General features: G+C 34.5%; 5 protein-coding genes across 5 annotated transcripts in view; 4 read left to right on the top strand and 1 right to left on the bottom strand.

Annotated features, from left to right (window-relative positions):
- LOC128986185 (dynein axonemal heavy chain 1-like) overlaps positions 1-13,230 on the top strand; it is a 70,221-nt gene extending 56,991 nt beyond the window's left edge. Inside the window, exons 53-65 of the mRNA XM_054406381.1 lie at positions 266-459; positions 1,174-1,328; positions 2,302-2,374; positions 4,073-4,246; positions 4,800-4,910; positions 5,257-5,436; positions 6,419-6,670; positions 7,394-7,546; positions 8,102-8,373; positions 10,607-10,833; positions 11,564-11,745; positions 12,132-12,261; positions 12,986-13,230. Of these exons, the coding sequence (XP_054262356.1) occupies positions 266-459; positions 1,174-1,328; positions 2,302-2,374; positions 4,073-4,246; positions 4,800-4,910; positions 5,257-5,436; positions 6,419-6,670; positions 7,394-7,546; positions 8,102-8,373; positions 10,607-10,833; positions 11,564-11,745; positions 12,132-12,261; positions 12,986-13,203 (2,321 nt within the window). The 3' untranslated portion in view covers positions 13,204-13,230. The remainder of the gene's footprint in view (positions 1-265; positions 460-1,173; positions 1,329-2,301; positions 2,375-4,072; positions 4,247-4,799; positions 4,911-5,256; positions 5,437-6,418; positions 6,671-7,393; positions 7,547-8,101; positions 8,374-10,606; positions 10,834-11,563; positions 11,746-12,131; positions 12,262-12,985) is intronic.
- Positions 13,231-15,207: 1,977 nt separating this feature from the next.
- On the top strand, positions 15,208-16,926 carry LOC128987447 (uncharacterized). The gene is made up of 3 exons (XM_054408293.1): positions 15,208-15,320; positions 15,860-15,898; positions 16,668-16,926. The coding sequence occupies exons 1-3, from the start codon at positions 15,261-15,263 to the stop codon at positions 16,878-16,880; spliced, it is 312 nt and encodes a 103-aa protein (XP_054264268.1). The 5' UTR covers positions 15,208-15,260; the 3' UTR covers positions 16,881-16,926.
- Positions 16,927-17,123: 197 nt separating this feature from the next.
- LOC128984791 (putative gustatory receptor 28b) lies at positions 17,124-20,390 on the bottom strand. The gene is made up of 4 exons (XM_054404159.1): positions 19,440-20,390; positions 18,655-18,723; positions 17,491-17,580; positions 17,124-17,252 (listed from the first exon to the last, which is right to left on the bottom strand). The coding sequence occupies exons 1-4, from the start codon at positions 20,388-20,390 to the stop codon at positions 17,124-17,126; spliced, it is 1,239 nt and encodes a 412-aa protein (XP_054260134.1).
- On the top strand, positions 18,582-23,055 carry LOC128987200 (dynein regulatory complex subunit 4-like). The gene is made up of 3 exons (XM_054407945.1): positions 18,582-18,779; positions 21,164-21,366; positions 21,811-23,055. Exons 2-3 carry the CDS (start codon positions 21,172-21,174, stop codon positions 22,972-22,974), a joined length of 1,359 nt encoding a protein of 452 aa, XP_054263920.1. The 5' UTR covers positions 18,582-18,779; positions 21,164-21,171; the 3' UTR covers positions 22,975-23,055.
- A 543-nt stretch (positions 23,056-23,598) lies between these two features.
- Positions 23,599-27,334, top strand: LOC128987645 (uncharacterized). The gene is made up of 4 exons (XM_054408601.1): positions 23,599-23,700; positions 25,317-25,469; positions 25,883-26,035; positions 27,100-27,334. The coding sequence occupies exons 1-4, from the start codon at positions 23,644-23,646 to the stop codon at positions 27,289-27,291; spliced, it is 555 nt and encodes a 184-aa protein (XP_054264576.1). The 5' UTR covers positions 23,599-23,643; the 3' UTR covers positions 27,292-27,334.
- Positions 27,335-27,681: the final 347 nt, after the last annotated feature.

Below are 27,681 nucleotides of genomic sequence, written 5' to 3'. Positions count from 1 at the left end.
TTATGTTTCCAAAAAAACACCCTACAGTTTAATGATTAAATTAATTACCGGTAGTTATCTGATACTAATACTGAACAGCTATGGCGAAAACAAAGGACGATTAGGGAAATATTATTGTAGCATGGTCCGGCAGGCGTTAAAAAATATCCCGTCTTGAAGTGTTATAACAATTTTGGAATTTGAATGTAACTTATATTTCCCTAGAAAGACTTTTGGAACTATTTTCCTGTATGCTTTTTTACATTACTTGACCATTGCATTGCAGGTGATGTGGACGAGCGGATAGCTGCCGTTAACGATTACTTCACGTTCAGTCTGTTCTCCAACGTCTGCCGCAGCTTGTTTGAGAAGAACAAGTTACAGTTTGCGTTCTTACTGTGTGTTCGTATCATGCTCGACCAAGGACTCGTTGATAACCAGGAGTGGATGTTCTTTCTTTCTGGAGGATCCCTGTTAAAAGTAAACAAAGCTTCAATATATAAACGTATATTTGGCTGCAAATTATATTTTTGTAGTAGTTGAGGATAAGTGACTCTGAAAAGTATAAAAAAGAATTGTATTGGATTTCACTTAATTTACTTTCGACTTTGGTGAATTTCGACCTAGTTTGAAAATATAAATGATTAGTATTTTTCTGTTGCTGGTTTAAAATTACAATTTTTATTATATCTGGTACAGTAGTTCAAAGGAAAGGACTTGAAAAAAATAACCAAGACATAGGAACATAACCAGGTTGTGCGAATAATATATTGCTAGGTTATGTTGGCTGTAGTTGACTATAATCTGTATGATGTCTCCAGACCCTCTGACTACCTGGGACTGGTCCGAGCCTTAACGCATTGGCCACCCATTAAGACTTAAGGACAGGTTCCACCATACAGACTATATTTATAAACTCTATATAGACTTGTACTGAGTTTGATATTGGTAGTTAATGAAATATACAATCTTGCAAAGCTTTGGATCTCTTAGATGTAGTTTATATATAATAATAGCTAGGTAAGACCAGCTATTTTAACCAGGACCTCTTATTAACTGAATGATCGAGGACAGCTGGGCCCAGTTTTGAACAAACAAAAAGCTACTGACTTTTTCTCAGGATCGAACTGGCAACCTTTGAATTGCTATGCACTGTAATCATTCACTTACACAGCTTGTTTATTGTGTTGACAGGAAGCCGTCAACCCAGCCCCATCCTGGCTCTCCAGTCGCTCCTGGAGTGAGATCTTATCTCTTGAGAATCTTCCTCGCTTCCAAAACTTTGTCCAGACGTTCCCCCAGCTCGTCACTCGCTACAAGCAAATCTTCGACTCGTCCGATCCTCATCAGTAAGTTTTGTACTTGTCTTTGTAACTTGATATTTTTGAGCTAATTTAGTCAGCTATTAACTATTTGTATACACGACTACTCTCCGAATAGGCCCTTTTTTAGGACGAAATCAGTGTTAAGTTTTTAATTTTTTAATTCTATTGTGTATGTGTTATTTTATGGACTCTAAATTTCTCAGATAAGCTAGGTGAACTCTATCCCTTTTCGAATAACTTTCACACCATGCCTTTTCAATCAATTCCATACCATACTTCGTTGTGGTTGGTTAATTAAACTCCTTAATAGGAGTTACAAAGTTTTAAAATCTTTTCCACCCCTGAAATTGTGGAAATTAGTCCATTGATAAGTTAACAATTTTGTATTTTGGCGTTTAAGTGAGATTAAATCTGTTTTTAACCTTGATTTGGGTAAGAAGACCTTTCTGAGGACAGAAATAGAAAATATTACTGCCACAATTCTAATCTGAATTGCAATATCAAAGAATAAAATCTAGTACATAATTAACGTCATTCTCTTTCGTCTTTACTCTGAAGAAGCCCCCTTTAAGGGCTAAGCTTAGTAGTTAGTGTCTTGGACTTCGGTGCAAGAGGGACGGGTTCGAATCCCGGCACATTCACAAAACATGAGTTTGAACTGCTTTCTCAAAAAGCGTTTTAATAACACACTCTCTTTCATCTACTATACAAATATGTCACCAGAGTAGACAACAAAAAATTGTGTAGTGAACTTTTTGTCTACTTTCAACTATGTGGAACTAATTTCTTGGGTAAGTTATCTGTGTAAACATTTCTGCTTCCTAATTTATTCTTAAGCCAAATTCTTTTCCTCTAAACAGCAAGTAGATAATTAGAATTTTTTATCGGACAGAACTTCGGTTGTGTTCAAAGGAAAAGTAAAACTGTAGGTAGTATTAGTATGTGTAATAATAGTTTTATATTTTACATTTTAAACATTACAAATTTTTTACTCCAGGCAAGAACTCCCAGTAAGAGAACTAGACGAATTTCAGAAGTTACTAGTATTGAAATGTTTAAGACCTGACAAGGTAATATTTTTAGTATAAGAATTAATTATTTTATTACTTATTGAAAATATAATTAAATTAGTTATGCAGATGGCATGATTTAAAAAATACTGTCTTATAATTTTTTTTTTCATTTTTGGAAGGAAATGTTTTCAAGTTTTAGTATCTGTTAGATATACCTGTTAGTTCTAAATAATTGGCCACCGATATTTTGCAATTGTTTAAAAATAGGCAATAGTCACTATAAACATTGCATAATTGAGTAAGATTTGTACGTGTAAAGTTTTATTTTATCGTCTGAAAGTATTTTTTTGCTTTAACGAAACAAATAATTTGTTTTGTTAATAGATCTCAAATAATATAGTTGTTGAGAAAGACGTTGGCAAAACATTGGTAAAGACGAGCTTATTTTATTCTTAATCCAACCTAGCGTTAATTTGAGGAATCTGAACTTTGTTTGTTATTTACTCCACCCCCAAAGTTTTGGAAATATGATTTGTGTCTGATCAGATGTAAATTAAAAATTAGACTATTCGTCAACTATTCGTCTGCTCATATCTACATATCTCAAAAAAACTTTTAATCCCTCACATGTTTAAATTCCAATTCAGCATTAACACTTTCAACACAAGTGTGAACGTGGAATAGTATATTTCATTACTAGGACCGAAAGTGGCATTTTCCGTCGCGCGCTTAAGTTTTTGTGTAAGGCGAAGCCGAACACAGGGAACCCCAATTTCACGTGCGAGGCGAAGCCGAGTATGTGAGAGCTATTTTCACGTACGAGGCGAAGCCGAGGACGGCAATGATGGAGCAAGTGCCGGATAATAACTTTCGGTACAAGTTATGAACGATACTTTTCATCACGACGCAAAAATACAAGAACACAGAATAGCAGACCTCAGTAATATTGCAACGATTTTATTTCTCAATTAATTTGATTGAACTTAAAAATAAAATAAAATCCTCTAAAAGGAAACTTACGTCTATTTTTGATTAATTTTTAAAACCAAAAAATATTAGAAAATATTCTAAAGTTAGCCTACGTATATTTCTCAATGAATTTTGTTTAAACATCAAAATAAAAGAATAAAACAACGTTTAACAATACACACAGCTGATTCAAATCATTAAATTAAACCGTAACAAAACACTAGCGCGCGTAGTGAATAAATGGAGAACTAATTGAGAGCGAGGGAAAGTAAATTTAGAGCGAGGGAAAATCAGCTGTTCGATTTTCCCTCGCCCTAAATTAGAGCTTGGGAAACGACTACTTTCATTGATGTCAGCTGATATCGAAAATAGTTACTTTTGTTAAGGAGTGATGAAAACGCAATTTAATGAAAGATGACTGCTAGATTGAAGGCATTCATTTCAAACTTGCTTCCTCAACGCATTGCTACGACTTCTTGTTTAGTGAAGTTATTTACTGGTCAATGGTTGGAGAGCGAGCTGGTCTAGTGGTAGAGCTCAGGGCTTCGGAGCTTGAGGTCCCCGGTTCAAATTTTACCAATCACCAATGGATTTTACGTATGTGATAATGCCACGTACCTCTAGGACTAGCCTGAAGTAATGTGTGAAAACAGTTCCAGGCTAGAATCTAGCGTAATAAGATGTGAAGGTTGGACAATAATAAAAATTTAAAAAAAAACCTTTTTCTAATTGTTTTATCGGTTATATATTCAACGATAGCTTCATATCGTTGTGTGTTTTTACCAGGTGACTCAGGCCATGCAGCATCTAGTGTCTGAAAGATTAGGTCGTAAGTTCATTGAGCCGCAAACATCTGATTTGGCGATGGTGTACAAAGAGTCGTCACCCAACACTCCGTTAGTGTTTGTCCTTTCTACTGGGACGGATCCAGCCGCTGACTTGTACAAGTTTGCTGATAAGGTGGGTGTTTTGTTTGGACTTTGCTTTGCAATCGTTTAGTAAAAAAAAATACCAATTCAGTTCTTTACTATCTCCCACTCTAAGTGTATGGAGAACGTATCAAAATTTTTGAGTTTGAGTGGTAATATCCATTTTGGCCCCCCTAAACCCAAAAACATGATTTTAAAATAATTTCTATGTGTTTGTGTCTGTATGTGTGTGTGTTTTGGATTATTTACAGAGAAATCTCCTTTCGTATCAACAACTGTCATGGAAATACCCACACATTGCATAATCTCGATGTTGTCCATTCTAAGCCATAACTACTCAAATGGTATGAGTTATCAATAACAAACAAGACTAAAAGTGTCCGGCTGTTACCTACAAAGCCGGAATAATACGCGAGTAAAACTGAATATTCTGTTTAGCTCCACTTGTATATACAACAGTCAGATAAATAGTGTGAAAACAACTAGGGCTACTAGAGGGTGTATCGGTTTATTTTTACAATCTAAATTAGTTTACAAGAAGTATTACAAATACTTTGTTTTTATAACTTTTGTATTTCTTTTAGATGAAGATGAGCAAGAGACTGATGTCCATATCTCTAGGGCAAGGACAAGGTCCGGTGGCGGAGAAGATGTTTAAGGAGTCGATGGAAATGGGCAACTGGGTTTTCTTCCAGGTATGTAAAAAAAACCTAAAGTATTAAACAATGCCTAAGTAATCAATGTAAGCCGTTGCATTGATACGATAAAAAAGTGCATTTACAACAAGTGACAGACGAATAAAAATGGTAAAAACGGTGAATGATGCGTCACGACTGGATGGATTTAGCTTCTAGACTCAGACACTAAGAGTGATAATGCCACCATTCTCTAGGGCAAGCCTAAATTAATGTGTAAAATGGTTCAGGCTAAAACCTACCATCCTACAATGAAAGGCTGGACATAAAAAAACTCCACCCTCACCTTATTTTTATCTCCTTCTACTGATTATCTTCTTCACATTTTCTGTTGTCGTGTTGCCAGAACTGTCACCTAGCCCCCAGCTGGATGCCCCGATTGGATCATCTGGTAGAGTCGATCAACTCGGACAAGTGTCACAAGGACTTCCGTGTGTGGCTCACCTCCTCACCGTCGTCTGCATTCCCCGTGGCCATCCTACAGAACGGCTGCAAGATGACGGTCGAACCACCGAGAGGCATCAAGGTTAGTTGACCAAATATACCTTTTGACTTTGGAATTTAGAATTGATTTTTTTTTTATTGTACACATTTATCAACCAAGAAAATTGCAAAGGGTGTGTTTAGTTTACGAAATAATGTAAAATTGTGATGTGACACGAATCTCAATGGATTTTAAAAATACTAAAACACTGCAATCGGTCAATGTAGATATTCCTGAGATGATTTTGAGTAGGCATTATCGTAATGGTCTTGCCAAGATGATTGTTTATCAGTTTTCAGACCTAATAAATCTGTTTCTTCAATTTGTTTGATTTAATCAGAATACAATAGTGGTTAACACAACGATTGCGTAAAGATAGTGTTAACGACAGGAGTAGAAAATTTATGGTACGAGCCTTGGTGAGTGCCTTAAAAACTTCTACAAGTGTCGTCAACACTATTTTGTGAGTTGCGTAGACATTGTACTAAACACTAATTGCACCATTCAACAATTGAATTGGCCTGAACAGCTGATTAGCTGAAGTTTGAATCATTAAAATTTTACTTCTTCTCTCTCAATCCTTGAACCTCATTGGTCCGTTACCCGTAATGTTATGAGTAAAACTATGCTGACATGAAAGTAAACAATGCAGTTATGAGAAACTTTTCAATTCTAAGAACTGAACTAACACGGCTACTTAAAAAAACGATCGTAGGTAAATAGTTTAACGGTTCTATTTTGTTTGAAAATTACATGAAATAAGTTTGTTTTTGTTAACTTGATAATTGTTTGATGGTAAAGTATGTTTAATATTTGCAAAGTCTATAAAGTTTTATTTTGATCCGTTCTCTACTGTTTTAGCTGTAATCTTTAGGTTCCCGCAAATACTTTTGCAAGGCACCCATGATGCAGAATTGTATCATAAGTTTTCCTTGAAGAACTGCATTCCTGCACTCTACCACCAGACTTAGCTCAAGATAAATGAAAGGAAACAATGAACCTACTGTAAAATCTTCTTTTGCAGGCTAACTTACTCCGAGCCTATCTCAATCAAGTGCCTCAGTTCCACGACTTTCTCAACTCGGAGAATCCGAAAGTGCAGACGTTCAAGTGGATGCTGTTTTCACTTTGTCTCTTCCACGGTGTCTGTTTGGAGCGACGTAAGTTTGGACCTCTTGGCTTCAACATCCCGTACGAGTTTACCGACGGAGATTTGCGCATTTGTATTTCCCAGCTTCACATGTTTCTACTGGAGTACTCGGATATACCGTTCAAGGTGAATCGCTCTTTTTTGATTCTTTTATAAATAATTTGGCTTTAGTATGAAAAGACTAATTTAGGGACGGTACATGACTTTATTTTAACGTTCTTCTCCTACACATAGTTTATGGAGAAAGTATTGTTTTCTTGAAAGTTTTTAGTTTAGTTTAGGATGGAAATGTCCGTTTTGGGTCCTCCTGAACCCCAAAAAAATGGTTTTTGAAGTAATGCCTGTAAGTGTATGTGTGTGATATTCTCTTTATTGATATATTATCTTTTTGCTTGTGGTCTGATATTTACGAAATTTGGCATGAGGTTACCATCCAACATATCTCCTGTTTTTTTTATGTGATTTTCTATAAAAACCCGCTAAAACAAAAAAACATCTGAACTTTACAAAAATGGCTTTAACTATTTCAATCAAACTGCTGGGGTAGGTACTTAATATTTGTAACCCTGAACAAATTGGCAACATAATCCCCAACACTGTAAAACTTAAAGAGTCAAATGTTATTGCAATTTTTGTGATTTTTCCCATTACCTGTTACCGTACCCTCTATTGTTTTTAATTTTTTGCTCATTAAGGTAGTAAGATGTTCAATTTTAATGCCAAACTAAATGCAAAAATATACAAGTCTGCTGATATAATTTATTTTAGGTTTGACAGGTTGAACAATATTATGATTTTCTTTAATATTCTATCCCTTGATTAAGATCGTTTCAAAGTGTGTTTTTCTAGGTCCTGGTGTACACTGCTGGTCATATCAACTACGGAGGTAGAGTCACCGACGACTGGGATAGACGATGCATAATGAACATCTTGGCTGACTATTACAACATGGACGTCATCTCAGCTGATCATAGCTTTGACAGCGACAGTGTTTACCATCAGGTTAGAGTGTAAACTAGTTTTGTTACGCAAGGGTTATTCAGAAAGTAACCTCCATTTATGTGTAGTGCGAGTTGTGGAGATTTTTGTGTTGAAAACATTTTAAAGACTTAAAAGAAACAATGAAAAATAAAGTAATACAGTTTTGAAACATATTTTAATAAAGCTAAATGTTTTATCGTCACTTGTTTGGTTTTTATTTCAGTGGTTAGAGTGGTTCAGTCGGTTCAAGAGGTCACGAGTTCAAATCCCGCCAATCACCAATTGATTTGATCTAAGTGATAATGCCGCAACCCCTAGGTCTAGCCTGAAGTAATGAGCCTAGCGTCCTAGGACAGAACAAAATGTAACAGAGGCTACTTTCTCAATAATTATTTTGTTTTCTATTGGTTTTCATGACTTAAGTCTACTTTTTAACAGCCCAATAACATTTATTCCTCAGAAATAATATAGCATTTATTTACTTCTTTATTTTCTTGATCTTGAATTTGAAATTTCGTACATCAATTAAGTGTTTAAAATAAAAAAAACATGCTAAAAAATCTGTGTGTATTTCAGCTGCCTGAAGAAACGGAGATGATCAACTACCTCTCCTACATCCGAGAACTTCCGGTCAACGACCACCCGGGATTGTTTGGGCTGCATGACAACGCAGACATGTCCTGCGCGCAGGCCGCAACATTCGCTGGCCTCGCAGTTCTGTTGTCACTACAGCCTAGGATGGTCGGGGCAGCTGCGAGTAGTCAAGACGAAGTTACCAAACAACTTGCGGAAACTTTGCTGCAGCAAATACCTCAACCCCGAGTCGACATTGCGGCCATACAAGAGAGGTTTGATCGTAATATAAGTGATAGTCGTATTTCTTAGCCTACTGATTTAGTTTTGTACTTTATCACTTGATAAAAGTTACTCAAATGTAAAAGAGATATTGCATTAAAAATCTAATGAATAATTACTAGATGATATATACCCTTCTTTTACTAAAAGGAGCTTATGAATTATACAGTTAAAGTCTCTAGAAAAATCAAATAAGGTAAGTTCTGTTGCTTGTGGTCCGTCACACGTTAAAATGCTCTTTCTGAACTGTACTGTGAGCTGTTTAAAATCCCGACTGAGAGTTGCATAAGATAGACAAATAGAGAAATTCTGTATCAAAATGTCCCCAGAGATTTATCGTTCATTTCCATTCTAGTTCCTGGGCTGTTATATTCAAGCTAATAAATAGGTTCACCTTATAATCCGACAAACAGCTCAAAATGACAGTTGTTGACGCTCAAGCTTGAATGTAAAGCTACAGAACTAAACCATTTGATAATAGCCAAATACGGTAGATTTTCTATCACCATCTGCAATGATCACGGAAACATAAAAAGGAGTGTCTACGGCATGTGAACAACTGTGTTATATTTCAGCTGTTTCTCTGAATAAAGGTATGTGAACCTCTATTTCACATTCTTAAAGAAGATTCATGCGTTTTTTCTCTCGTTTTTCAAGAACATATCTGCCAAGTAGGGATGGACGAGATTGGATTTTTAGTTCGAGACGAGACGAGACGAGATTTTTTATTTCTCATAAAATTTTGAGAAGAGACTGAGACGGGATTTCCCTTCTCATACACAACGGGAAATGCATGTTCGGAATTTTTACCTGATTTTGTAACATTGTTAGATGACTGTTTAAATACAAAAATAATGATAATAGGCAAGAATATTTACAATCTTTTATTAAAAAACATCAGCATAACATTTTTTTATTAATCACGCCTAACTTATTAAAAATGCCTACGATTAGGAAACATAGTGATATCAGTTAGGATAGAGTTCAACTTATCCTAAAATAAAATAAATCATAAAATAAAATATTAATTTTTATAAAATAGTTACTTGTTTTGACTTTTTTTATAGTAATACAACATTCCTCACACTGCTAACACTTAACAAAAAACTCTTCAAATGTTATTAAAATAATTAAAGTAATATTTACATTTGAAGAATGAATTAATTAAATAAGAACGCCTTCGCAAAGGAAACGCAACTACAACACGCTCCTGTATTGCGGGTATTGCATTGACTTTCCGCAGGCGTTTTACATTTTTTTATTTTTTTTATTCTCGTCTCGATAAAAATCTCGGCCAAAAAGAAATCTCGTCTCGTGTAACAAGATTTAAAAATTCCCGAAAATTTCCCGAAATTTCGAGACTTGACCATCCCTACTGCCAAGTATAAAGGTCAGTCCAGAAGCCATGTCAGTTGCTTCTTCAACAGACTGGGTTACTCTCTCTAAAGGTCCCGTAGTAGATTGTTGACATAGAGTGCATCTTTTTTAGGACGGTTTTCTGCTCAAACTCACTCAGGTGGTGTTGTGGAAGTGAAAAATTTGTGGCATGTGTGTTGTACCTTTGTCTATTGATAGTACTAGATGTTACATTCCCGTATTATAGTTGTTGTCAGATTTTTAATAAAAATGGACGTAGCTGAAGTGATTCACCGACAAATTGCGCTGTAAATTACCGTTTTCTGTCAAATATGCAGACTTTTTTATAAAATAAAGGCTTACTTAGCAAGTTATAGCATCTTTAATTTTTTTAATGAGCCACCTTCACATACTATGTTTTATACATTACTTCAGGATAGTCCTAGTTATCCATAGTAATCCATTATCACATGGATTTTTTGGCGGGATTTGAACCGGGGACCTCGGGCACCAAAGCCAGGCGCTGTACCACTAGTCCAGCTTACTCCCCATAGCATCTTTAATAGAAAATAGAATTTTTAACACTAGTGCAATCTGTGACTGGCTCACACAACTAAGTTCTTTTTGAATGAAAAATTGCAACAACTGGTCCATATGAATGGGATGTCTACATCAGTATCCAATAGTCAATGGTTGTACTAAGTTTTTGTCAGAAATTTAGTTTGGAATTGCACAATTCTTTCAAGGCCTTAAGGTAATGCAGGCAATACACCGATCTTCCTGAAATTCTGAAAAAATGCCAGAGCCAAATCTTCATTATGCTGGTGGACTTCAAAAGAAATAAGAAATGTACTATACCTTTGTCTTCAGGTACCCGGTGATGTATGAGGAGTCCCTCAACACTGTACTGGTCCAGGAAGTAGTGAGGTTCGACAAGTTGTTGAGTCTGATACACTCAAGTCTGAAGGATCTACTGAAGGCCATAGAGGGGTTGGTGGTGATGTCCGACGCCCTGGAGAAGATGTCCAACAGTTTGTTCACCAACGTTGTCCCTTCTCAGTGGGCTGCTCTCGCTTATCCTTCTCTCAAACCACTGGGTGAGTGGTTATATTTTTTTTCACGTTAGACCTAATTTTTTTCTCTTTTTTGTCCCACCTTCACATCTTAGGACACTAGATTCTAGCCTGGAACTGTTTTACACATTACTTCAGGCTAGTCCTAGAGGGTCGCGGGGCTATAGATAAAATCCATTGGTGATTGGTGGGAATTCAACCCAGGACCTCAGGCTTCGAAGTCCCAAGCTCTACCCCTAGACCAGCTAGATTCTTATTGTTAAGCATTATAGGAGTAGGCGATTTTAAATTCTTCCTGGTCCTCAGGATGGGATCGTAGTGGGTTTTTCCTTCTTGCGCAAGAAGGTAAACTTTGGTTTATTTTAAATGAATAGCTCCATCAAACAACGTTGCAAGTGATGACAAAAGACAGAAGTGAATAATTTTTCCCAGAAAATTCAAAGCTTTGGCAGCCCCAAGCCAATACAGCCAGTTTCCTGTACATTCAATCGCTTTTAAGTGCTGCCAACCTATGTACTTAAAAAACAAAATATTCCTTGCAGTAGAAAATGTTGTTTGCATCTTCGTTCTTTAAAAATCTTAATTTCACAAGATATGACTTTGCAAAACGTTAAAACGTTGTTTGGAGGAGATATTCAAATATATCAACTATTAATTCTTATAAATGCCAATCATGACAAATAAAATAAGATTGTTATGGAGGGTAGATCAGGGATAAACTTATCGCATAGCTTTTGTCACATTGTTTTTCTAGGTTCATGGGTCTCGGATCTGCAAGAACGGATCCGTTTCCTGGGTAACTGGATAGACCATGGGATTCCCCCTTGCTTTTGGATCTCAGGGTTCTACTTCCCGCAAGCCTTTCTGACTGGCTGTCTGCAGAACTTTGCGAGGAAATACGTCTTGGCCATCGATTCTATTGACTACAGTTTTAAAGTAATTTGTCTTTATTTACTTGTTGTATATTTTAAGACAGTTGTTAGAAATATTGACTTAAAAAAATTAAATAGCTTGAAAACCAATCTTACTGTTGATAGATCAAAAATCTTTTTTTTTAAATTTTACTCTCTGATTACAACCATGTTGTGAATATTAGAATATTCCAATATTCCACACTTTCTGCCATTCAATTTATTTTACTCTTCAACTTACGACCATCTACAATCAACTTTTCCAGTTCTCAAACATCTTTTAACTTACAAGAAATCTTGTATGTTATGAGGATTTTGAAAATGCATGATATAGGCTTTCACAGGGATTCTTTTAAATTGCATACAAATTCTGAAACATAGCTGGCAATTTTATGCAAGAATTATTTGTAGGTATTGAAAGAGAAACCGACCAAGCGGCCAGACGACGGTTGTGTCATTTACGGTCTGTTTCTGGAGGGAGCGAGATGGGATTCGGACAAGTTTTGTCTCGACGAGTCTCGACCCAAGGAGCTGTATACAGGTAAACATTTGAGTTTTGCCGAAGACATACACTAATATTCTAAACTCAGGGGATGATTTAAACCCAAATATTAAATTTGCACATTTACTGTTTAGTACAGCTGTGTCTTTAGCCAGGATTATCATAATGGAAACCCATATGATAACGGGATCCAGTATTGTACCATCTGATAAATATATATTTTTGGATAAATCCTGATGATTATTAGACGAGGATGAAGAGCATTCTTGTCTTGGGACAACTCAATACCAATTTAGTATCAAGTTTGTTTTCTTTATTTGGATAAAGAAATTTTCAGGGTTCTTTACCTTTATGGAGGTTTTAATTCCACACATTCTAGACAACCAAGTATAGGATAATATGTGAACAAAACAATGTAAAACATGTACAATGTACAAAATAAACAGATTGCACTAAAGTTAACATTTTATTTCTTCTCTAAATTTAAACATATGGTAGTTTATGTGGCATACAAGATACCATAGTATAGTCTACTGTAAGTTATCTATCTTTTAAGTTTCATTTGGTAAAAAATGTCTTATTTATGCAACAGAAATCAGTGATGATCTACATCCATTTTCATTCTAAATCTAGTGAAATATTTAACATTAAATGGAATGTGTAGATATACATAGTCAAAAGTAGTACAATCAATGAGTGCACTTTTTGTAGTACAAAACATAAACAATTTGGAAAGTAGTTTTGATTCCCATGTATCTTACAGAGATGAGCCCGATCTGGCTACTGCCCGAAGTCGATCACCAGCGCACGCCGGACGGTGTGTATGATGCACCGGTATACAAGACACAGGTGCGCGCCGGCACTCTGTCTACGACAGGACACTCGACCAACTACGTACTCACTGTAGAACTGCCGACACAATTGCGCTCGAATCACTGGATCAAACGCGGCGTTGCACTCATCTGTGCACTCGACTTTTGAATAATTGAATATATTTGTTTCTATTTTTGTGTGTTTTTCTTTACATTGATTTGTTACAAGTCATAAGTTCTTTATATGATAATTACCAAAAATACAGTGTATTTGAAAAGTCCTGTTACGATGGTGAAATTAACATCTCTTGATTAAGGTAATGTGTACAAAAGAAAAGACTACAAATAAAACTATTTTTAATCAAATAAAATGATTACCTTATACAACCACAGTTGTTGGCATGACGACTAGTTACGTTCCTTAGAACTTCATCAGGTAATTTTGTACGCAACCACATCATCAATGTATTAATACATTGTGGTATGTCAATAAATCCTTAAAAAAAACTGTCACAATCACAATAATTGATACTTGTCATGTTGATAAAATAGTTAAAATGGAATAAACATTTATAAAACTGTACAGACTGGCCACTGGCCAGCACTGTCTACTACTGCCACTGACTAAATAAAACTGACTGAATCATTATGTTTCTTTTTCTCTCCAGTGCTACCTGTATTGCAGTTTTGTTTTGTTCTTCTTATTTTATACCTCTTTTATTTGCAACTTGTCATTACATGTATCAAATATAATACTTGACTGAAAAGAAGTCTGATCAATTAGAATGTTACATTGGTCAAATTTTTTTACCATAAGCTTCTTGGCCCAAGGGTACGATGATAGTCTATAGACCACGGAGTTATAAGCTGCAAGTTTGTGTGACCAAGGGTAATTTGATGTTATGAATAGTGTAGTCCGTTGCAGTTGGCTTTCAGTATATTTCAAACTCAAAGTTGTAGTTTGATTTCTTAATTGAATTCCAACCAAGGGTCACAATGAATAATAATAACTATTTGACTTTTTTGTCAGATCATACAGGAATCAAAAATGTAGCAAGCCTTTTCAACTAATATGTTTTTTAGCTCTTTCCTAAACCTGACCAAATCAGTGTCCAGCTTTGGTAGGTTGAGGTAGTTAATTTTTTTTCCATTGTACAAAAGATGATGTTGAAAAAATAACGGAAAGTAAATAAAATACGTCTTATAACACTTAAAACATATATTTACGCTTATACTGTTACTCACAAGACGGTAAATATACAAAAGATGGTAAGTGGTGATCGATTTCGATTGGACACTCCAATCATCATCAGACCCAATAGGCGAATCTAATATAGCGAATCCCAATTCGCCTATTGGGTCTGATGATGATTGGAGTGTCCAATCGAAATCGATCACCACACTTACCATCTTTTGTATATTTACTGTCTTGTGAGTAACAGTATAAGTGTAAATATATGTTTTAAGTGTTATAAGACATATTTTATTTACTTTCCGTAAATTTAATAACACCTACAATGCTGATCAAGAAGTTATTTATTTGAAAAAATAAAGTTAAATGGACAAGGGTATTTAATTTGTAAGATGTGCGTAATGATTATGTACTGCAGTTAGTGTTGGTATTAAATATCAACTGATGCTTTTTTACAAAAGATAGGATCTCAAGGATGAATATTTAAAGAAGAGTCAAGACTAGAATTTTTTGAAGAGATATTTCATAAAATTACAAAACATTGATAAACTTCTCACTGCTGATAATTCTTAAGGTAACATTTAGAATGATTTTTTTACTTTAGTAAAGCTTAGTTGGATTTGATTATTAGCAAAAGTATAAAAAAAGTAAATGTTACAACAAAAGGTTAAACTATAAATATTTAATAAACTTTTTTAACCATTATGGAACACTTTTAAAATGTAAGTAGTAACTTTTATAATACATTTAATAGTAGGGGTCTATTTAATTATTTTTTTGAGGACGATATAATATAATTGCTATATATTTAAGTTTGTACAAATATTTTATTTACTGATTACACAAGAACTTTCACAGTCTTATAATTCGACAAAGCGTTCATTATGAGAGTAAACATATTTGCAAAGTTTGTCCAAGTTGACAATAAAGACAATATTGCCAATCACATATGTTTAGACAGCTTAAACAGCTGATTGTATATAACAGCTGATTATCAACAGTACTTCCAGAATCTGTTCTCCGCTCAACTAAAGATGAAGGCTGTCTTCGCTTTAGTCTTTGTTGCCTGTCTCTGCCTGGCTTCTGCTTATCCGGTAATAATTTTAAGATACATAAAAAATGTCTAGTCTAAAACAGATTTTAATATAACAATTCTAGGTTATAATTTTAATTGCTATTACTTTAGGTTGTACGTTTTAACACGGAACGGTATGCTTAGTTTACTTAATCCAACAAGAATTTTGTATATCGCTTATAATTAAATATTGCTACTACCTATGCTAAACCAAAACTTGTCATATACTTGTAAAACTAATTGTTGTACAGTATTTTTTTATGAACAAAAGCAATAATTATTGTCAACTTATTCACTTTCCTGTAAAGCGATAATTATTGTCTGTTTGTGGAATGGATTCATATTAAAATTTTAATGCAATTATTTTTACTATTTGTTTTACAAATAAAAAAAGGAAATTAGTGTTTTGCGTTATGTTAGATTGATGTCTAATAAATCGACTATTGGTAGATTATCTGAAAAAATATCTAAGGAAAAGTGCATTGAATAAGCTAATATTTAAAAAATGAGTTTTATTTGCAAGTATATTTAAGTAATTTTAAATTAATCCTTTTTCAGGTACCCGATCAAAAAGTTGTCTCCCAAAAGGACTCATCGGTAAGTACAATTTAAGAACTTATAATATAAAATAATTCTTAACTGCTAGGGAATAATAATTTCTTGTCAATGTGACTTGTGAAAATACAAAGGGTGTCATAAAAAAAAAACTGCCAAAAAATAGTTAGATCAAATTAAAGAGAAACTAAAGGATTTTTTTTCTAAAATCACTTTTTTTTACAAAAATATCTCCTATTTTGTATTTTTTGCACTAACATTTTTATCTTTAAATTGATTAAACCAATCTTTATGGAACATGGTATGTATGGTAAGGTAGAAGATATGTTAGAAAAAATTATCTTGGCGGCCATTTTAATTTTTATAATTAAAATTACTAAAACATAGCTGATTTTATGAAAAATACCTAGAATACTTTTATCAAGCATTAACTCCATTTCAAACAACACCAAGTTCAAAAGATTAAATGAGGAAAAATTAGGTGTAGCCTGGCTAGCTTACTCATATCTACCTCATAGTTGTACCTCACCTCAAAGGTCGCGGGTTCAATTCCGCGAGATTTTTCCTGAACCCAAATGCCATTTGACTTTGGGCTATCAATGGTGCTATCCAACAAAAGGTCCATGTTGGTAACAAGACCAGGGTTTGAACCGTTCCCTTTAAAAAACATAAAAAACACCAATAGCACAGATGTAGATAGACACAAAACAAAGCTATAAGTATTCAAGGATGTAAGTTGAGTTGGGTACGCAGTTCTTATCTAAGTGTATCCCAAAAATCTTAGAGATTTTACCAAATCTCCCTTTTCCAGTCTAAGAAGGCGGAGTCGTCCACCGCCTCCAAGGTTTTGAAGACAGTCAAGAAGGCTGTGCCACCCCCTCCTACGACGACCGAAGAGCCTGAACCTGAGAAGGAGATAGAGATGGTCGCCATCATCAAGAACGACAGCGAGTCTCGCTTTTTCCAGGAAACTGAAGAAGAAGCTTCTTACCAAGCAGAGCAAGCCGCTCCCAAGAAGTCATAGACGTAGCACATGCTGTACATTGTATTGAATATATATTTAATAGGAATCTTGTTTTCTTAATCTCCTTGGGTTTTTATTGAGGGATAGGTTGCAGCTATATCTTTAAGGAGATATAATGTATTTAAGTTGAAAACAATTTAGTAAAGATGGAGCAATTAGTATTAATTTAATTCAGAAGAATAAATTGGTTAAAAGAAATAAACACTTTGCCCAACCTTAAACATAATTTGTCGCATTTTAATTTTATAACATATTAGTAGTGGTATTTTCCATCAGCATATTAACAGCTGTTGAATTTGTTGATTTTGGAGTTTCATTGGACATCTGGAACTGAATCAAGATCACAATGTATGTAATCACCACTCCTATAACCTGAAAAATCACATTACATTAGTAATTCAACAGAGAAAACTCGTGTACATTTTATAAGGATGAAAAATCTTTCAGTACAAAAATTAACTTAAACTTAAAATGTTGCTTGCTTGTTTTTGTTTTAATCATACACAATACGGATTAGACTTTTTGAAGGGATCACCAAAGGAAAAACCCCATCAAAGTAGTTACTTTTAATTTACTTTGTATAATTAATCAAACAACCCTTGAAACTTACAGTGTTGATCAACGTAAAGTCTATAGCGAAGAAGCCGTGTGCCGAGAAGTTGATTCTTTGGTGGAGAAGTTGAGTGTAGAACGCATCAAGCTGAAAATTTTTTTATTAGATATTTTATGATCTTTTGTCCATTATTAGATGGTTTTTATACAGTAAGAATCATTTACTAGCACAAGGATTATAGATGAAAATTAAGCTCATTGGAACTATAGCACCTTGTTTTCCCCTTCCAGAAACTGGTGAGAACCTTTTCTGCGAAGGAGTGGGGGGCGTGACGTCACTTTACTCTTGAGGGAACACCATTAGCGTAACGAGACGTTTTGATTCCATCGGTGTTTGTGGTTTAGTTGATAGCGCCTCGGATTGGTGATCACAGGGTCTCCGGTTCGACTATCGCCGACGACACTAACTTTTTGTCCAAGATTTTGCTTATTTTCTTTACTTTTAACTTTTTTTTAAATTAGTAAATTTTCATTTGATTTTTATCTTATATTTTTTTTAATTATCAGCAAGTTTGGTTGATTCGATTAGGTTATGAAAGTTTAATTTTATAATAAAAAATTTTAAAATTAATTTTATAATTAAAAATTATAAGTAAACATTCATTTGATTTTTATCTTATCAGCAAGTTTGGTTGGTTAAGTTAGGTTTAATTTTGTTGTTAGGACAGTTAAATTTTATATTAAAAAATTTTAAAATTAATTTTATGATTAAAAATTATTATAAGTAAACCTTTCATTTGATTTTTATCTTATATCTTTTTTATATTATCAGCAAGTTTGGTTGGTTAGGTTAAGTTATGACAGTTTAATTTTATAATTACAAATTCAAAATTTATTTATAATTAAAAATTATAAAATAAATTTAAAGATTTTCTAAAATTGACGTGAGGGACTCTCCCACAATCCCCGACTCCTTCGCAGTAAAGGTTCTCACCAGTTTCTGGAAGAGGAAAATGAGATTGGAACCCTAACAAATGTTTGATAACAGCATAAAATTACATAATGAATAAATTAATATTAACAGCTGATATCATTTCTGCTGCTTGTCATTAATTTGTACTTTATAAACAAACAGTAAAATAAACAATTGAAAGTAATGTTTTAAGGTTATTTTCAAGCCTAGTAAACTGTATTTATTGTAACGAAATCCCATTTATCTTACCTCAATTGAAAAACAAGAGAACTTTGGTTGGTTGGAGATTCCATGTACTAAAATCCCAGTGCTGTTAGCCTGATAACAAATAAAACTGTCACAGTCACCTACGGATTGTTACACAGGATTTAAAGGTACTTTATGGTTTTTAATAACATTGATGGTAACAGTGTTTATATTACTATCATTCCCTAAATAAGAAAAATTGCACTAATTTTTCAAATGTATACATTTTTTTAGCATTGAAAAAAAAACTTTGCAAATGTTACTTTGGATCTGTTGTAATTTTGTTGTTATAACAGTCATTGATTAATTAATTTAAAGTACAATTATCCTATACTACCCGGTACTTTATATACTGTTTGAAAAAAATAAAAGGCTATACACTATACAGTAGGAGTACCTAATAAATTTCCCTGCATTTAAAAATCAAAAATCTTTTTCCTTTTTTCCCAGAAACTTTATTTAGAATTTAATTTTGCTTGTGTAGCACTGAATGCATAGCTTGATCAACTACATTTCTTTTACTTTGAAACTTCACTATAACCCTTAAGATTACTACAATCATTGATTGATCATTACATACCTCATAGTTGATGCTGTTCTGAAAACTTATAGCCATCCTTACATATATTGAAACTGATACCTCGTCGGCATTGTCAAGTAGGAAATCTTCAGTATGATATACCTATTTAAAAAATGCCAGAACATAAAATTGTTTCTCAATTCATTCCATTACTCTAAGAGATAAAAATCAAATTTTTGTCTGACTTCATAAATTATCAACAACCTACCTCATCGCAAGTAGAAGAACAGATATGCGCCATGATCCAAAGTTGGGAGAACGCGAAGAGAGCGATGAACGACACAGACTTGATGCTGATGATCATGTAATGATGTGGTTTGTCCGACTCGTCAATCACGATGGCGGGAACGTAGTAGCAAATACTCGTAACATTCAACATGTTAGCCGTCACATTCAGCAATATTTGCAGGCCAAAATATTTGTTGATGGAACCGCAGACGATGAATAACTCACTGTGACATTCCATTACAGTCTTCAACGAGTGTTTGAAAGAATTTCTGTTCTGAAAAGGAATAGTCTTTCTCCCCCAGGAGTTCATTTCTTCTGAAAGTTTAAAAATGTCGGCGAGTCCTTCTGGTGAAAGTTCTCCGAGGGTTTTGATTTTGTCATTGATGAAGGAATAGTACCGTCTACACAAGCAAATCAGAAGTAGAAAATGACTCAAAGTCAACATCGCGATCGTGTAGATGATAAACAACGCGATTATATTCTCGCCGAGAATAAAGTTGTCCATGACGTTCTGTAACGAGAAGAAAGCTATGGTTACGATAAACTGGAGTTGCAGTTTTCTACGGTACTTTACATCGACATGTAAATCCTGCGAGACTAAAAGACTTTCTACGTTCAGCAATTTTTTCAAAGTCGAGACGATGTCTTTGTACCACAAATGGTTGACGAGCCATGACGAAATGGCGACTGAACTGGTAGCAGTCACTTGCAGTATTAACATCATTTTCTCGAACTTTGGCAGGATCGGGTTGTGGTACATGGACGAGTAGACTTCGGTGATTCCGTAGACGTAGTAACTAGTGACGACTGTCGTTATCGTCAAGTTCAGCAATTGAAGAGTTCCAGATTCCAGTGAGAACGGAACAAGTGCGTACGCTCTCGCGAGATACACGGTCGGTTTTATCGTCTCGTAAAATGGATCAGTGGCCATATTTATGAACTTATTTTCAACAGAGTTTTCCGAAACTTCAACACAAAGCACAGATATAACAAGAATGAATGTTTAGGGAGTAATTATGAACGATTATGAAGAAGCAGATTGATTAGTTAAAGTGAAAAATTAATCCTTTTGTCTGAAAAATTCTAATGACATACCAGTCTTTATAGTGAATCGATATCAATTAAAAGTAATTTCCATTAATGGGTTATTCAACATGTTTCATTACTCCTTAGTCCTTAGTCTATTGTTACAAATTTATTGTTAATTTATGTTATATTTATATTTATTTGTCATTGTTATTTTGAATTTTCTCACTAAATGAATGTGGTGTTTCCTTTAAAGTTTCTACAATTATTATAAAAGTCAACTAATTTAAATAATTTTGTTGGCAAATTTCCCATATAGGGAATAAGCTATTACCGTAGGTCTATAGGAAGACCTGGATCCGGAACTGATTTACTTTTTCGTTTTGATGTCCCCAGAGGACAAAAAAAACTCCCGTTTAATTTCATAATATATAAATGTTGTATGTATGTATAGGTATGCAGAGAGGTTAATTTAAAACAATAAGCATAAAAGCGTACAGGTTTGTATGAATCCCACATTTTATTTCCAAAATGTATTGATTGTCAAAAGTTAACTTGAACTTTTTTTTACATTTTTACAAGGAAAACCCAGTTCATTTTTTTAAGAGGAACTGCCAATAATTCGCATTAATTTTTTGATAAAAGTTGAGGTGCCCCATATCTAGATGCCTTTTTCAGACTAGGCCATGGCGACCAAGGTGAAAGCAGTTCCCGTGATTGTAGAGGGTATGGACATCACGGCACCCAACATTACGTACCAACGGCTCCAGGAGTTGTCGCTGACTCTGTACGAGCGTCTGCTGCTGCAGCGGTCCGAGCGGAGTCAGCTCATGCTGCATCGAGACAAGCTGCTGACGCAACTCACCAATCTTAGGCATGAGGTATGAGTAGAATCAACCAACTTCTTTGTTTTACCATTTTTTTTAAACATTATACACAATAAATATCTTGAATAGTGGAGTTTAATTACTAACTCGTAAAACTTAAAACCTTAAAACTCATCAACTACAAACACAGTTCATTAGTAATTGTTGAAAAATTTAAGGATAAGAAGTCAGTAAAACGATAAATTAAGATATTTAAATGTTGTCAATGTATGTGAACGGTAAAGTTTAATGTTCATAATATGTAAACTAAACACCAAAGTTAAATAAAAAAATTTGTCATGCGCTGTCTCTTCATAGGTAAATTGGACTATTGATTGGACAGTACAGTGCCTGTCCATCTTAAATTTTCTGAAAATATGAGCTGAAATAGTCATTATAATTCAAATCAAGCAGGTTTCAAGGTACAACTAAAGTAATCACGGCTAATTTTTTAATCAGGTAAGAGAAACTGAGACGGCAGCAGTGAATACAGAGACGGAAGTGGAGCGAGCGCAAGAGTGCTTCAGACAACAGGTCAAAGAAGTGGATCAGGAATTCAAGTACTTGGAATACGACCACAAGTTAAACCTCGACCATCTGAAGACCTGGGAAAATGGACTGATAACTGGTGCAGAGGAAGAAAACACGCGAGAAATGATGGAACTGTTGGAGGAGAAAAGAAGAATGAAGGAGACGCTGAGAGAAAATGAGGAGAAATATGAAGAACAGCTGACGAACTTGAAGAAAAATCATGCGTTGGAAATAATGAAACTCGGAAAGAAAATTGAGGAGGACAATATACAAAAGGAATTGGAATTCAAAAGAAGTTTGATGGAGATGAAAGATGAGATGAGACTTAGACATGAAATGGAAACGTCAGAAGTGGAAGAAAGGAAGAACTGTCACTTGATGGAACTGAGGAACATTCACAAGAAGAGATTGACCGAGTTGAAACACTTTTTTAATTCCATCACATCTGAAAATTTAGTTGTTATATCAAACATGAAAGCGAGTTTGGACAGGATCAGCAAAACTAAAGTTATCATGAGCGATGAGATTGATATCCTGAAGAAAAAGAACAAACGATTGCAAAAACCTTTAGATAAATCTAAGGCTGATGTCAAAGAATTGTCAAGACAGTTGGCGAATTACAGAAAGGATCTTTTAAGTTTGGAAAACAACTGGCGATTGTTGAACGACACTAACAGTGACTTGAACAAAATCAAAAATGAGAGTGATACCGCTCTGAACTTGTTGAGTGAAAAGAAAACTCCCGAAGATAGGTTTGATCCGAAATTTGTCAAATCATTGGTCCAGTTTAGAAATCATGCAGCATCCAGAAGGAAACTTCTCGTAGAGTCTGCGGAAAGTATGTTGATGGAGCTTGAAAATAAGAAGGAAATAGTAATCGAGCTATCTAAAGATCCTGATGTCAGTCAAGCTGTTTCTAAGATGAGTTTTGAACAATTTAGTCCGAGAAAATTGTTTTTTGATTTGGAAATTGTAAAGACTGCATACGACCGGGAGTTGGCTAATTTAGAAGAGAAACTTATTTATTTTTGTACTCAAGAGTCCACCACAACTCAAGGCCCTTGGAAAGTACTGCCAACTTGGTGCTGCTAAACAATAAGGATGTGCACTGAACTAAAAAACGTCTGGAGGTATTTCAAATTATAAAAATAAATTTCTTACAATTACATATAATTGAAATGTTTTATTGTATTGTTAATTTTTAGTCAGTAACAGTGGATACAGAGTTTAAATTAAAAGAGAGGGAGTAAAATTTATGGAAAACCGAATATGAACATAAATTAAAATATTATTTTGTGGTTTATATGTTCTTAGAGGGTATTTTATTTATTTATAGGCTCTTCATTATGTCATACTGTTATTATTTGTGACACATTTATTTTCAAGCGGAGCAATAATCATTTATTATTTTTCTTCTGAAAACTCTCTTTAATTTTTAAGTTAATTATATACTACTCTTAAAACAGCATGTTGTAATTATGTGATCATTTCAAACAGAATAGAACAGCAACGGTAATCATTCACAGGCGAAATATAATGAATCAGTTGGATATCATTCATTTAATTATAGTGTAACATCAGTTATATGGTGCGAGCTAAACCAAAAACATTTCAAGGTTTTTTGGCATGAATGAACAAAAGGAAGTGGCTATCATTATTGATCAGCTGATAAAAACAACATGTTCCAACCTTGGATGATTTTCATCTTTACATCGGGCTACATTGTCACTGCTGTTCCCGCCAAAACTGCGACTGGGGAAAATGGTCGTCTTCATAGCTTTTGTCGTATGTAGCTTCGTATCTACAGCTTTAGCATGCGTAAGTAGTTATTTCTCTTGTTGGAGTGGTTTTGTGATTTATAGATGTATGGTCCCCATTTCATTGTAAAATATTAAAGTATAATCTTTGAACGTGTAACATGTACTAAGGGGATATTAGCAAATTTCCCTATAGGAAAGTACCTATTACCATAGTTGGTAAGGAAATACCCAAGACCTGGGAACGAGATAATTTTTATTTGGATGTCCCCAAAGGCCAAAAACACTATGAATATATTTATGTCCGTAAAAATGATAGTTCTAGTAATTTTGGTCTGATTTTGATTAAATTCGTCATGAATGTGTTGAGCTGACTGAATAAACTTGATTGAGTTTGCGAACCAGCAAGATCGGGTAATGAAATGAAGACAGGGTGTTATGGGATTTTATGTTCTACAATTTTTTTCTCTAATTTTTACTATGGAAATACCCAATTTATACTGCAACCATCGTGTAGAGCTAATAAAAAAATATATATATTGGAGCATTATTGTACAATTAAAGGTTACGGAGAAAACTGAAAAAAACTCTTCGTTTTAAATTCACATCTTAAAAATGGAGAAGAAGAAAACTCTTGTAGTTCGTTTATGGATAGTATTTTGCATCAAATACGGCAAATTTATTCATTTTGTCTTATACTATTTTAACATTTGATCAAAAAACAGTTTTTCCCTTCCCTTAGTAGGAAACTAAAGGACTTGCTATATAATGTTATTTAATTAAAAAAGAATTACTTGTTTATGGAAATATTTGAGTAAAAATCCAATCATACGAATTGAAATGCTCCTAGTCTTGCAGGCTTGCTGCGATGGGGGTATTACAAATTACTAGGGATTTTCCTTGAAAGCTTGACATCTTGACAATATTAAAATCTGCCTTTAACCCCTTAACCGCCACGCACGAGATATGCCGGGCGATACTAGTTTTCAGAGCAACCGCCACGTACGAGTTCTCGTGTTGACGTAATCAGCTGTTGTGTTTTATTTTTAACAGCTCACTTCCCGCCTTATCTCTGATATACGTACGTAAACAAGTTGTTGACAGTGCTGCTTGACTAGTGCTGCAATCTGGTGGATTTTAGTGGTATTATAGGTCAGTAATGGTCCCGATCAGTTCCGTTCGTAGTTTCAGTGAAACTCGTGCTTGCGGAAGCTTACGTAATGCTTACGTACATTATGCGTGTCATTATAATTGTGTTTTTTGGTGGTTATTTACTTGGTAGTGTTGAATGAGTAGTAAATATTAGTCGTAATGGCTGGTGACATGCTTGAGGATGACGATTTATTAGAGTTGTAGACTTTATTGTAGGCCTAATTTTTATTATAGGCCTAACTCAAGAAACCCCCGAACCCCACCCCCCCCCCCCCCCACAATCACAAATTTTAGTAGGGTATTGTTAAAGCTTAATGTTTTTGAAGATGTCTACAAACAATATATTGATAACTATTTTCTTTAGAAAAACAACTGGTACAGATTATTAAATCACAAGTAAAAATCGTCAAAAACGGCAAAAATAAGTGGCAATGGCGGATTTTGACTAGGCTACTTAGACGGCGGTTAAGGGGTTAAACCATAATTGTATTTTGGATTGAACTCTGAAATTATGTTATTTTTCAGAATGGATACGAAGCAAGAAACTTGAAGGTTGAAATGTGCGGAGACAAAAACGGACTTATACAATTTGACAATGTCGTTCCAGATTTGAGAGACGACTGCACTGTAGTTGTGAAAGGATGCATCAAAGTCACAAAACAAATCGACTGGGGAAATGTACGTAAAACTTTTATTTGATTTTTTTTACTTTCTCTAATTACTCTAATGTTTGGCTTAGCTGGTAGGAGAGGCCCACCTTAAATAAGCCAGCTTGGATGGATGACAGCATTGTTAAGTTAAATAGGGATTGCATAGTAACACATTTTTGCTTCTTTCTACATTAGTATAGAGGAGGAGTCAGATTTTTTTCTCTTTTATTTATATTGTTTTGAAATGCACGTATGATAAAAGACTTAACGTAAAAAACTAATTACCTGATAGAGAAATTAAAAAATATTTCAGGGTCAAAAGATCAAGGCCAGACATCAGTTACGAACCATCAAAAACTTGTCTTTTCTTAGGATGAAACAGGGAAGAATTTGATTACCATTCGATCATATACCACCCAGCAATTTTTTAAATAATTTCAGGGGACCTACAAAATAGAGAAAAAAGGAATGCCACCAATCAAATTCCAAGGAAAAGAGGATCTTTGCAAACTCTTCAAGGACTCAAAGAAGAATCCAGAAGTGTCGTTGGTGTTCAAAATGTTAAACTTGGAGCAAAAATGTCCTTTGAAGGCCGTGAGTATTATAAAATCTGTCGAGTGTATCATTTTAAAGTATAATACAGTATTATGAATAACTTAAGGCATTGAAAATACTTAACGAGCTATAATTGCAAAAGGAGTTTGTGGTAAAAATACTGATGTTGAAAGAAGTTTAAACAATAATAACCCTCTGGTTTCGCAATTGTCTACTCTGTCATTCTTTAAAATAGTTTATTTTGTAACTAGGGCCAAAAATTAGGTTTTGCCGGTCGAGATCGGTTTTTAAGTTCGAGACGAAGTCAAGAACTTTAATACGATCGAGAGCTGCAAAACCATTTCGGCCCGTGGTACGAACGCTATTTTTCACCACACTATACCCTATTACCACTATTTACCACAATAACAATTCACACTAACAGTTAACACAACTACAACTGTACGGTTATGTGAAATATTTTGAGAAAAGTACAGATGAAATATTGATTTTACAGAGTAAAGAGTATTTAAAGTTGCTAAATTTAATACAGTAGTGTAGTTCTACTACGGTACTTCTTCGGTGTTCAAGGCCAATAAATATCTAAAATGCTTAAAATAATAAATGCATTGTCAACTATTTGATTTCTGTGAATATAACAAAGTAGATTAAAAGTTGTTTTATTTTTTTCATTTGTTTTTGTTGGAACGTCACAGGTTTTTTTTTGTAAGGCAACGGTTCAAACACTGCTATCGTTACTATCTAACGTCGACGTTTACTTGGATAACAAAACGATAGCCCAATTATAAATGGCATCTCGGTCCAGAAACGGTATCGCTAGTATTCGGCCAGCAAACTCCAGGTTTGAAGATACTCACAAGACTCACCTTCTTGAAAATAATGGTAGGTGGTGATCAATTTTGATTGTACACTCCAATCATCAGACCCTATAGGTGAATTACAAGAACCTCGATGACATCCCTAGTTTTATACTATTGGCTACCAGAAGTTCTGGGTAAGAACATAACAAAAGCAACGGTGAAAGAGTTCTTGTGCTCTTGCCCAATCCTATTGCCACTTTAATTGACTCTATACCTGTTTAACTTGGTGTTATTTTGTTAAAGGGTGAAATCTGTGGCGACCCTAAGGGTGTGAGCGTAGCCAAATACAAGGACCACATGAAGATGATGGCAGGTGACTACGAAGGCATAATACAAGGTGTCAGCAACAATGGACCTGTGTGCGTCAAAGTCACAGTGTCTATTGTAGCGAAGGGAGGAGCCGGAGGTTTGAAGGGGTTGCCGAAAATGGGTTAGACTTGTAACTTGATTTTGAAAAATAAATCGTGTAAGCTTTTAATTGTCTTAGTTCCTTTACAAACTATCTTCTTTGACAGTCTAGAGAAAACCTTTCTCCCCAAGTGGATTTCCGTTTTTAGAAAAGAGGAACGGAGGAAAAACCATTTCTTTAGGAATATACTAAGAAAGAATGGATAGTAAATAACATACTCGAGAAAAGGGTTCAATGCTGTTGATGCATACAAAAATTCACTACACAATTAATTTGATAGTTCACTCCTTCAAGGCTCTAACAATTCTACTACAGTCCAACCTTGATATAACGAATATAAGGATATCGAACTGAACTGAATATTCGTTATATCAAGGATTTCATTAAAACAGGGTTCGTTATATCTAATTGGTTAT

Source organism: Macrosteles quadrilineatus, unplaced genomic scaffold, assembly GCF_028750875.1.
Source record: "Macrosteles quadrilineatus isolate MER2022 unplaced genomic scaffold, UCM_ALF_1.0 Scaffold_2__2_contigs__length_208266976, whole genome shotgun sequence".
In the NCBI taxonomy this organism is placed as follows: Eukaryota; Metazoa; Arthropoda; class Insecta; order Hemiptera; family Cicadellidae; genus Macrosteles; species Macrosteles quadrilineatus.
This window is presented reverse-complemented; position numbering and strand designations above follow the sequence as displayed.

What these genes read in the sequence shown, in the direction of transcription:
- LOC128984791 (XM_054404159.1), bottom strand. Translation starts at nt 20,390, where the DNA reads ATGGCCACTGATCCATTTTACGAGACGATAAAACCGACCGTGTATCTC. An exon ending in GTTCTTCTACTTGCGATGAG is followed by an intron (nt 18,724 to 19,439) that starts GTAGGTTGTTGA and finishes ATTTGTTATCAG; the next exon opens with GCTAACAGCACTGGGATTTT. An exon ending in TCTCTTGTTTTTCAATTGAG is followed by an intron (nt 17,581 to 18,654) that starts GTAAGATAAATG and finishes AAAAATTTTCAG; the next exon opens with CTTGATGCGTTCTACACTCA.
- LOC128987200 (XM_054407945.1), top strand. Translation starts at nt 21,172, where the DNA reads ATGGCGACCAAGGTGAAAGCAGTTCCCGTGATTGTAGAGGGTATGGAC. An exon ending in TCACCAATCTTAGGCATGAG is followed by an intron (nt 21,367 to 21,810) that starts GTATGAGTAGAA and finishes TTTTTTAATCAG; the next exon opens with GTAAGAGAAACTGAGACGGC.
- LOC128987645 (XM_054408601.1), top strand. Translation starts at nt 23,644, where the DNA reads ATGGTCGTCTTCATAGCTTTTGTCGTATGTAGCTTCGTATCTACAGCT. An exon ending in AACAAATCGACTGGGGAAAT is followed by an intron (nt 25,470 to 25,882) that starts GTACGTAAAACT and finishes AAATAATTTCAG; the next exon opens with GGGACCTACAAAATAGAGAA. An exon ending in AAAAATGTCCTTTGAAGGCC is followed by an intron (nt 26,036 to 27,099) that starts GTGAGTATTATA and finishes ATTTTGTTAAAG; the next exon opens with GGTGAAATCTGTGGCGACCC.
- LOC128987447 (XM_054408293.1), top strand. Translation starts at nt 15,261, where the DNA reads ATGAAGGCTGTCTTCGCTTTAGTCTTTGTTGCCTGTCTCTGCCTGGCT. An exon ending in GCCTGGCTTCTGCTTATCCG is followed by an intron (nt 15,321 to 15,859) that starts GTAATAATTTTA and finishes ATCCTTTTTCAG; the next exon opens with GTACCCGATCAAAAAGTTGT. An exon ending in TCTCCCAAAAGGACTCATCG is followed by an intron (nt 15,899 to 16,667) that starts GTAAGTACAATT and finishes TCCCTTTTCCAG; the next exon opens with TCTAAGAAGGCGGAGTCGTC.